We start from the raw sequence: 8,380 nt of genomic DNA on the forward strand, positions 1-8,380 counted from the left end.
TGGTTTTCTTTTCAGGGTGCGTGGCGATGCCCGGACAAGCAGGGCAGGTCCTCTGTCCCGTCCCGGGCTTGGAGCCGGAAGTCAGGAGATTGCCGGGGGCGCGCACCGAGGGCTCGGGGGCTTGGATTCCGGTGTTCCGCTCTCCACCGCGCCCAGACGTGCTCTGAGCTCGCGGCCCTACACGGTTCCGCGCGCACAGGCTGGAAGCGACTTCGGGCGCCTTCTCCCGATGGGTGGGGCCGGTGGGGTCAGGGTGACACGGTCGCGGGGTGGGGGGGGGCAAGGTAAAATGTGAGACGCGTGCGGGAGTGGGGGCGGCTCGGGGCCCTCACGGCTTCTCGTTACAGTGTTTGCAAAGCGCCGAGGGCGTCCCGGAGAAGGTGGTGCACTTGTCCGGGCAGGGCAGCGGGGCGCCCGCAGAGAAGGGGTACACAGCGGCCTGGCCGAAGGGCGTCAGGGGCGCAGCGGCCACGGGGCCCGCCAGGCCCTGGCCCTGGTTGAGGTAGGCCACGAGGCGCCGCATCTCGTCCAGGGCCTGCGCCTGCATGAGGATGTAGTTCTTGGCGAGCAGCAGCGTGGCGATCTTGGAGAGCTTGCGCACCGACGGGCTGTGCGCGTAGGGGATGACGGCGCGCAGCCCGTCCAGCGCGTCGTTCAGGTCGTGCATCCGCCGCCGCTCGCGCGCGTTGATGCTCAGCCGCAGCGAGCGCTGCTCCCGAGGCCGCCGCCGCCCGTCCCCCGCGCCCCCGGGCCCCCGCCGCCGCCGCCGCCGCCGCTGCTCGAAGGCGTCGTCGTCGTCGCTCTGCTCGCCGCTGCTCTCGGCCGCCGCCGGGGCGTGGGGCGCGGGCGCCGCGGGGAGGTCGCCGCCCGGGCCCGGCGCGCCGTAGCCGCGGGCCGCCTCGGGCCCCCGCGCCGCCCCGTAGGCCAGGCCGGCCGTGGCCGCCGCGTAGCCGTGGCTCAGCGCCAGGTACGCGTCCCCCGACAGCGACTTGAGCTCGGCCATGGCCGCGCGGCCGGTGCAGCTCCGGGCTCGCGCGTCGGTCCGGCTGTCGGCGGCGGTCGGTGGGTCGGTCCCGGAGCCTCTCCGGCCGCCCGGGCCCCGCCTCCTGGGCGCCTCCTCTCTCCGTCCTCCTCGTCCTTCCTCCTCGCTCCCTCCTGCCCTCCTCCTCCCCCACCCCTCGCCGCCGCGTGCAGGGCCGGGCGGGGCGGGCTGGAGCTCCCACGCGCTCCGCTCCCGTTTTAAGGTGCGGAGGCGGCTGCTGGGACTTCGCGGCCATCCAATCAGAGGGGACTTGGTGACCGCCTGGCTCCACCGGCGGCGCCTACCGACGGCCGGGGCGGGGACCGCGGGATGCAGGGAGCTGGAGGTCTGCGTGGAGATGGGCTGGCGGCGGCTTTACCTGCATCTCCGCGTCTCCGGCTGATTCCTGCCTCCCCGGGGGCTGCCGCCGCACGACGCCCGCGTCTGACGCGGGCACCTGCCTCAGCCCGTCTTGTCCCTGGTTCTTCTGGCAGGAGCCGGCTCCGGTGTCGCGCAGGGGTCGGGTCGGAGCGGGGAGCGCGCAGCACAGCCCCGGACACCTGCCCCCCCCCCCGCCCCCCCCGCGCCCCCCCCCCCCCCCCCCCGGCCGGAGCAGGTGCGGAGCCCTGGCCTGGGGCCTCCTCCGGGGTCTTGGGCGTGCAGCCCGGGTAGGTGCCCCACGGAGCCCACGTACAGCCGCGTAACCCAGTTTGCGCACCGCTCACTCGGGCTGCCCGCCCTGTGGCGCCATCGGGAAGTCCCTGGGCCTGTGGTCCCCGCGCACTTTCCCCGGATGAGTGCCTCCCTTTCCACACTCCCCCAAGTCATAGTGGCTTAAAGCAGGGATTGGACTTTGAGGACAAAACTTGCTTAGGATAAACGTCTTGTTTCAATTTTCTGGTAATTCAGGTGTGAGGGTTTCTCACACTTGTCCAGGCGCAGAGAGGTCTTCTCATTTGTCCTTGTCAGGGTGTGACCTCCGTGGTGGATTTGGGGAGGGTGGCCAGTGAGACACTGGGGGTGGAGGTGGGAGGAGTCGTAATTCTGGCCCGTGTCTCACCCAACACTCCCCGCCCCGGGGACACTAAGGTGGCATCCCCAGGTGGGCGCCAGACCCGATCTTTGCCTGGGGGCCCGGGGTGGGGGGGTGCTGCGATGTATGAGGTCCTATTCTGCAATTCTCCCAGAGCCTGCAGGGGGGTGGGGGCTGTGCTGGTCACTGGGCTCAGCTTCCTCCGTGTGAGGGGCGGGCCGAGCTGGGAGCCCCCACCAGGAAAAGTTCTGGAGGCTGAGGGGAGGCTTTGGGGACTAGTGTCAGAGCTCTCAGAAGGTCTGAGACGATGGGAGTAACCATGGAGTTTCTAACACAGGTTGGAAAAGCCCAGAACGGCTCAGACGGGGCAGGGGAAGGAGCTGAGGGCGCCATGGTTCCTTCCTCAAACCCTGGGTCCTTGTTTGCAGAGTATGCTGAAGGAATGATATCCGCACATGGCTTGCGCACCAGCAGCTAACTCCTCTGCGTTCTTGGACAGAAAACCACCCAGGCGTTGAGTGCACACTGGCTTCTGGGGCTTTCCCTGGAGTCTCCGGGCTGCTGCTGCCTCTCGGATCCGGCCCCGGTGGATGGAGGTCCTGCCGGCCTCAGCACCCAGCTTTTTGGTTCTTCCAGTGAGGGGTGGAGGCCAGGACCCCAGACTTTCTCCGGGTGGGAAGCTGCCTGGAGGCCCGGGAGCTGGTGGGAAGGCTTGCTTCTGGCTCAGCCCAGAGACAAGTGTCACCCTGGCCTCCAGCACGAGACCTTGGCAAAGAGGCTTAGTGTCTCTGCTCTCCAGGTTCCTTCAAGGAGAGAGTAACAGAAATGGTGCGTGTGGTGTTGAGTCCTCAGGGAGGTGAGTAGGTGCCGTGGAGTGAATGGCTAAGAGCCATTTGCTGTCTGGAAGGTTCTGGAAATCCAGCAATGACTGGGATCCTGGCTCTCAAGGGCTTCTATGCTCTGTGCTGGTGTTTGAGGGCAGGAACCTAGGGGTAGGCCATCGTGGAAAACCTCAGGGCGTCCTTGCTCCGGGCCCCACATGGAAATGAGTGGAGAGGAGCTACACACAGGCTGAGGCACCTGCCTGTGCTGGGGCCTTGTGGTTGCCCTCGCTGTGTGTTCAGGAGGGCAGGTCTCCCCCACAGCGTCTCCGGGCCCAGAGCGAAGGTGGACCCTGTCTTTGGCAAGGACGAGAAGGGTCAGGGTGAGGGGCCTTTCTGAGAGGGGCCTGGGCCGAGGTCAGTCACAGGCCAGCTCTGGGGACAGCCTTGTGTGGACAGGAAGCCATGGTGTTCAGGCCGTGGTCTGAAGGGTGAGTGGCTGTTAATTAGACCAGGGGGCTGGGGGCGGGGGCATCCGGGCTGTCAGAAGGAGTGTGGCATGTTGGAGGACAGCAGCAGCCATTGTGCTCAGGGAAATGTTCTCTACAGGCCACTGTGCTCTGGGGGCTGGGGACACTTCCTCCTGGAGGTCCCTCCAGGCCTGGCAGAGCTGCAGGGGAGAGGGGGTGACAGGGGATACAGAGAGGTGGGCCAAGTCCACAGGGGCCCTGAGGAAAAGTGCATCAGACGATGTCCTGCCTCTGGGGCTCAGGACCGACTGGAGGTGATGGGGTTGAGGGGACCATATGCTATGGACCCAGTGGGGGCATTTGAATCACCGAGGGCTGTGTCAGCAGAACGCCATGGTGACCGACATAGTCACTGTGCAGGTACAGTGAGGTTGGCTTTCCAGTCATGGCCTGGATCTCTCTCTCTCTCTCTCTCTCTCTCTCTCGATATACAGACACATAGAGATAGAGGTAGAGACAGACAGGCAATGGAATATTATTCAGCCACCAAGAAGAATGGAATCTTGCCATTTGCCACGACGTGGATGGATCTGGAAATACACTTGAGCAAATTAAGTCAAAAACAAAGACCCTATGATTTTACTCACATGCAGAATCTAAGAAACAAACAAGAGAAGGGAAAAGAAAGAGCGAGAGACAAGCCCAGAAACAGACTCCTCAGTGCCGAGAACACCCATGGCCACCAGAGGGGGGGGACGGGGGGCGGGGCTTAAGGGGAGCACTTGGGATTGTGATGAGCACCGCGTGATCAAAATAAAAACTTTAAAAAATGGAAATAAAAGATTTAACCTTAAAAAAAAAAAAAAAGGCCTGGAGCAGAGTCCCAGCCACCTCTGCAGGTCGGCGTCACCCGGGAGGTTAGGTTAAAGCCGGTGTCCGCGTTGCAGCCGAGGACGGGGACCCTGGTCTGCGGTGGGCATGGAAGTTGGGATGTCTAAACTTCAGGCCACCGCCATTTTCTAAATGGCCCCGTAACTAAGCACCTTCAACGGCTCGGAAAAGGACTGGAGGCAGGGATGGGCCCACATCTGGAGCCCAGGACCCTAAAACAGCCTTCGTCGGGGGCCCACCCCCCACAGACAGAAAAGCAGCTTCAAATCCGGCAAAGCGCCAGGAGAGGCACCGTTTTTTGGTCAGACGCCGCCACCTGCTGGCCGCTCAGGAGATTGCGCCCCACCCGCTGGGCTCAGGGGCTCCTAGGAGTTCAGGGCCAGGTGGATGCCTGCTCTCCCGCCTCTGGGCACCTGCTCACCGGCCGCAGGAGGCTGCTTCCCAGGTTCCTGTTGTCTGTCATGCTGGTCACTGGGTTCACGGTCCCGGGGTTTGTTGGTTCGAGGCTGGCCCTGGTGTATACAGCCTGATGAAGCAGATCTGTGCCGTGGCCCAGGTCTCCCCAGCTCTGGGCCCTTCACCCTTGCAGGCAGGGGCAGCATGGGGTGAGGTAGGGCTGCACGGACTCCACCGCTTACGGGTAGCTCCGCAGCCTCCCTGGGCCCGTCTCCGCATCAGTAAAGTGGGACTGTGTTTGTAACTGAAGGCTGTTCTGAACAGTGGTTCCTCCGCCCTCCGGGTAGCCACTCTGGGTCACACAGACACGGTCCCTGCATGCGGCCGGCCCTTCTGCCACAGCCAGGCGGGGACAGTCGGATGCCACAGCTCCCAGTGGATGGCGCCGGCTGCCCCTGCATCTGTACTTGTTGGGTCTTGGGGAAGGGGGGCCGGTGGGGCAGGTGGGGGCCCACGTGGAACACAGTCACCTGGGGGGCCAGGCAGGCAGGCCGGGGCAGGGGAGCAGCAGGGAACACAGTGCTGGGGTCCCCAGAGCTCGCTGCTGCGTGGCCTCGGGCAAGCCACACTTCCTCATCTGCAAATGGAGGGGCGTCGAGACAGGACAAGGGAGGCCGTGGACACACCGTGTGGACATGGACCTTCTGGGGGATTCCCAGCCTCAAGGGCGGAAGAATCCACCTGTCAGTGTTGGGAATGAGCCCTGCGTGGTAGGGTTCCCGTCTCCTAGCACAGAGCATCCTTCTCATTCCTATACCACCCGTGACGTTTCAACCGTTTCTTGTCAAACACCACTAACGAACAGGAGGCCACGGTGGCTGGTGTGGGGACGTGGGGCGTTCACTCACAGACGTTCTCTGAAAGGTGCCTAACAAGCATTTATTTCACACCTCTGAATGCTTTTATTGATTTTCTTGCACATCTCTGCACCCGGTTTCTGGTTGTGCTTCGTTTCTGTGATATTGCTCTAGTGCGGGAGGCCAAACGAGGTTGCAACTCTTTGCGGTTTTGCGTGGATGATTCCCCGGGGACAAGGTCCCTAGGGGCAGCCAGGACCACCTCCGGCTCGCCCAGCAGGGAGGAGGTCGGGTGGTTCCTCTGGGATTTCAGGCGGGACTCTGCCCCCCGCCCCCGTTGTCTTTCTGGGTCTCTGGTGATGGAGGACAGTGCTGCTTAGCTCATTTTAGGGTGACACATGTCTCTGTGTACCCCTTACCAAGTGCCTCTAGGCAGTGCTTAGTGCACGCCCTCAAAGCCCCCAGAGTCTGTGCCACAGCGCCCAGGGTGGTGGTCGGCATCTGACCCACCTCTGCTCAGTGTCAACACACTCTTCTTGGGGCAGGTGGATGGACTGGTCCTGGTCTGCTTACAAGAAGCTGTTTTTTTTTAAAAATGTTTATTTATTTAGAGAGCAAGCACGAGAGGGGAAGGGGCAGAGAGGGAGGGAGAGAGAGAGAATTCCAAGCGGGCTCTGCACTGCCAGTGCTCGATCCCATGGGGATCCCATCGGGCTCGGTCCCATGAACTGTGAGGTCATGACCTGGGCCGAAATCGAGAGTGGGACCCTCAACCGACTGAGCCGCCCAGGCGCCCCCCAGAAGCTGTTTTTGGTCTAGGTGTTGTTAGAAGCTTCGCAGAACTACAACCTTTCATATTTTTACGGCACTGGGAGATTTTCAAAGGATTCCCCCCTCTCCCCTACGAGCAGGCACTGAGCCAGGCCCGTCCAGGCTGATGAGAGAGGCTTCACTGAGATGTAATTCACATACGACACAGATCACCCATTGAAAGTGCACATTTCAGAGGTTCTCAGTATGTCCACGGTGTTACGCGTCCCTCACCACCTCACAATCTATTTTAAGACACTTTTATCACACCAAAACAGACACCCCGTATTCACCCACCCGCTCTCCATTCCTCCCCTCCCCCAGCCCCTGGCAACCACCCGTCTCCTTTCTGTCTGTGTCTGTGCCTCTTCTGGACATTTCGTGTGACTGCAATCATGCCTCGTGGGCTTCTCTCACTGAACATGCTACTTTCAGGCTGCCACGCCGTACGAGAGGAGGTTTTAATGCGATGTGGCCTCGTGATGAGGCACATATAAGACAGTTCCCGGCCGCCTCCCGAATGTTGCTCATGACTCCCAAATCCTGTCCCACCAGCTGGACCTTCGGATCCCCCGCAGAGGGGGCACCTGCTGGGTATTCGGGAAGGATGCCGTGGAGACAGGTGCAGCATGCATCAGCATGAATTTATCTCCTCAAACGGTCTCCTTGGTTCGTGGCCCAGCCACTGACCTAGAGCAATACACAGAGAACAAGTCGGTGTGCCGGCTCGGGCAGGGTTTCCGTGCAGGCTCACCCTCGCCGCTCTGCTCCCTCTTCTCCATCACCAGGTTCCTGGCTGGTCCGATCTCTTTCCACCCACAACGCCCAGCAGCTGTCACTCACCTGCGGCAGAGTCCCTGCCACTTGGGGGTGCTCTAGGCCGTTCCCACCTGCGCAACCCCATGCTGAGCCCCACCCCACGGTGCCCCCAGCACTGGTGCCAGTGATGTGTGACGTGGGGTGTTCCTGGTTCCAGCGCCTTGGCTTTAGACGTCTGCCCGCTTGGAATGCCCCTGCCCATCCCATCGGGCTGAATGTACCTCCTCCTCCAGGAAGCCTTCCTGACACCCTCCCCCCAGCCCCCAGCTGGACAAGGTGTCCATCTTTTGTGCTTCATTAGGAGCAGTGAGCTTCGCCAAGAGACTCTGGACATTCAATCAAGGCTCAGCATTTCCCTCTGAGAACACAGTCTGCACCCCTGACGTTTAGATATGGAGCCTTTACATTTCTTTGAAGTGGGGCCCCCGGGTGGCTCAGTCAGTTAAGCGTCCGACTTCAGCTCAGATCATGATCTCACGGTCCGTGGGTTTGAGCCCCGCTTCGGGCTCTGGGCTGACAGCTCGGAGCCTGGAGCCCTGCTTCGGATTCTGTGCCTCCCTCTCCTCCGCCCCTCCCCTGCTCATGCTCTGTCTTTCAAAAATAAATAAACGTTAACAAAATAGTTAAATTTCTTTGAAGCAATACCAGATTTCTTCATAGGAAAGCAGCTTTAAAATTCGTAAATACTACTTAGATATATGAATACGTTTTTGGTTTTCCTTTCTTGTCGATTTCTAATTTTATTCCATTACAGTTGTTGAACATAGCTCATGCGTATGATGGGAGTTTTATTGGACACAGTTGAAATCCTATGTATGTATGTGTATATATGTGTATATATATATATATATATATATATAGTCTGTATTTACCTAAATTCAGTCGAGTGTATGTATCGTGTTGTTCAAACCCTCCATATTCTTATCTTTCATCTATTGACAGCTGCTGAGATGTGACAGCCTCTCACTGTGTAACTGGACTGTACCACGGGGAGCGGACAACCATCCATAAAGCCTTTCTGCTGGGCACATCGAGACTGCTCTGAAAAATTTGTTCCCTAAAGATGTTAACAAGATCCCTTAGTTTCCTTTTTGAAGCTTGCTTTAGGCTCAGCATATGGTCAATTAAAAAAAAATTAGTACACTTTCTTTAAAGACCAGTTTTAAAGTTCATATGAAAACTGATGAGAAAGTATAGTGTCCACTTAACCCTTCCCCTCCCCCACTCCTCTGTTACTGACTTTGCAGGACGAGCTGCAGGTG

The 8,380-nt window shown here is 60.0% G+C and overlaps 1 protein-coding gene across 1 annotated transcript; it reads right to left on the reverse strand.

Moving 5' to 3' along the window:
* Window positions 1–312: 312 nt before the first annotated feature.
* BHLHE23 (basic helix-loop-helix family member e23) lies at window positions 313–7,203 on the reverse strand. Its single transcript, XM_058686420.1, has 3 exons — window positions 7,143–7,203; window positions 5,100–5,269; window positions 313–1,369 (listed from the first exon to the last, which is right to left on the reverse strand). Exons 1-3 carry the CDS (start codon window positions 7,201–7,203, stop codon window positions 329–331), a joined length of 1,272 nt encoding a protein of 423 aa, XP_058542403.1. The 3' UTR covers window positions 313–328.
* Window positions 7,204–8,380: the final 1,177 nt, after the last annotated feature.

This window comes from Neofelis nebulosa, chromosome 9 (assembly GCF_028018385.1).
Source record: "Neofelis nebulosa isolate mNeoNeb1 chromosome 9, mNeoNeb1.pri, whole genome shotgun sequence".
Lineage (NCBI taxonomy): Eukaryota > Metazoa > Chordata > Mammalia > Carnivora > Felidae > Neofelis > Neofelis nebulosa.

Bases quoted from the DNA above. Each gene is read 5' to 3' on its own strand.
- BHLHE23 (XM_058686420.1), bottom strand. From the start codon at position 7,203: ATGGGGTTGCGCAGGTGGGAACGGCCTAGAGCACCCCCAAGTGGCAGG. The intron at 5,270-7,142 runs GTGAGTGACAGC...CTCCATTTGCAG, and splicing joins TGGCAGGGACTCTGCCGCAG to ATGAGGAAGTGTGGCTTGCC. The intron at 1,370-5,099 runs GTACAGATGCAG...ATCTCCACGCAG, and splicing joins CCTTCCCCAAGACCCAACAA to ACCTCCAGCTCCCTGCATCC.